This window comes from Rhinoraja longicauda, chromosome 24 (assembly GCF_053455715.1).
Source record: "Rhinoraja longicauda isolate Sanriku21f chromosome 24, sRhiLon1.1, whole genome shotgun sequence".
Lineage (NCBI taxonomy): Eukaryota > Metazoa > Chordata > Chondrichthyes > Rajiformes > Arhynchobatidae > Rhinoraja > Rhinoraja longicauda.
The window spans coordinates 36,454,718-36,456,457 of NC_135976.1; the positions used below are offsets into that span (position 1 = coordinate 36,454,718).

A 1,740-nucleotide genomic window follows, 5' to 3' on the forward strand; every position below is an offset into this window, starting at 1 on the left:
CCCCCACCACCTCCCACCCCCACCCCCCCCACCCCCACCCCCACCCCCCCCCCCCCCACCCCCCACCCACACCTGTAGCAGGGCAGGGCTGTCCACCTCACCTGTAATCGGGCTGTGATGAGCGGGGCGGGCGGGCGAGAGGGTGACCAACTGGCAGAAAGGTGCCCGCACAGTGTGGGGTACAGTGTGGGGTACAGTGTGGGGGTACAGTGTGGGGGTACAGTGTGGGGGTACAGTGTGGGGTACAGTGTGGGGTACAGTATGGGGACAGTGTGGGGTACAGTGTGGGGTACAGTGTGGGGTACAGTGTGGGGGTACAGTGTGGGGTACAGTGTGGGGTACAGTGTGGGGGTACAGTGTGGGGGTACAGTGTGGGGACAGTGTGGGCAAACCCGGCGTTTAATCTGCAGCCGATGGTCATTGTGGAGTTTCACGTTTCAAACTACTGCTCACGTTGTCCTTGCGCTGTGGTGCTGAGCCTGAGGAGCGGGAGTTTATGGGACAAGCTGATTGCGTGATTGCTCAGAGCTAGTTGTAGATGAGGAACCTTTCCACCAGCTGAGTGGCCAGTTGTTGTGTTGGAGATTTTGCCCGCTGTGTCTCTGGAACTGTTGCCGTTGTAAATCCTCACTGAGTCGCCTGTCCCGGCCCTGCTTACATATTGACGATTGTTGCCTTTGATTGATTTCTGCTTTATGAACTTAATGGCCCATAATTTGCTGTCAAAGTAGCGGAGAGACTCAGGCAGGCTGCTGTTGTTTCCACACAACACTGTGGGAGCCTCGGGCCACAGCAGACGTGGGCTCAAGACAAGCAGAGCCAAGGTCCAGCACTGCCCACAAGATTCATGATGACCGCTCCACACTCAAGCCACCATTACCATCCTGTGTGGACAAGTTAGTTTAGTTTAGAGATACAGCACGGAAACAGGCCCTTCCCACCAAGTCCACACCGACCAGCGATCCCCCACACTAACACTATCCACACACTGGGGACAATATACACCAAGCCAATTAACCTACAAACCTGCATGTCTTTGGATTGTGGGAGGAAGCCGGAGCACCCAGAGAGAACCCACGCAGGTCACGGGGAGAACGTGCAAACTCCGTACAGACAGCCCACACCCCGGTCACTCTAACACTGTTTAGAGTCGCTGTGATTAGCTGATCTCACTTTCAGAGTGAGCCTGATTGTAACCGTCTCTCTGATTGTTGATCGTGAGGCTCCAGCCCAGAACAAGGGCACATTGATCAGCTGACATCATATGGGAGCAAATTGACAAATGGATGCTTTCTAATTTAGTGACTTTGCTCTGAAACAGATCAAAGACAAAGGCTCCATTGGAAATAATTCTCCTTTACTGCTTGTTAAACCTTTCTGCTTCTGAATTTCTTTTGTGTTCTTCAGATTATGCAGAAGCTTTATTACCGAACTTTGGCAATTAGTTTTCAGTTCGTTGAGGTGCAGAATCTGAGAGAGGCCAAGCGAAGGGTCACAGGTTACAGAAACGTAGCCCTGACCCTCGCCCTCACCCTGACCCTGACCCTCACCCTAACCCTGACCCTCACCCTAACCCTGACCCTCGCCCTCACCCTAACCCTGACCCTGTCCCTCACCCTGACCCTCACCCTGACCCTGACCCTCACCCTAACCCTGACCCTGACCCTGACCCTAATGCAGAATCTGGGAGAGGGGCGGAGGGAACGGTGAGAAGCTGCATAAATGAGTGAAGCCGGAGGA

The 1,740-nt window shown here is 54.3% G+C and overlaps 1 protein-coding gene across 1 annotated transcript in view; it reads right to left on the bottom strand.

Moving 5' to 3' along the window:
* Window positions 1-442: 442 nt before the first annotated feature.
* Window positions 443-1,740, bottom strand: part of LOC144605258 (plexin-A2-like) — a 69,715-nt gene continuing 68,417 nt past the window's right edge. The window contains exon 4 of the mRNA XM_078420351.1: window positions 443-832. Coding sequence (XP_078276477.1) covers window positions 443-832 — 390 coding nt within the window. The remainder of the gene's footprint in view (window positions 833-1,740) is intronic.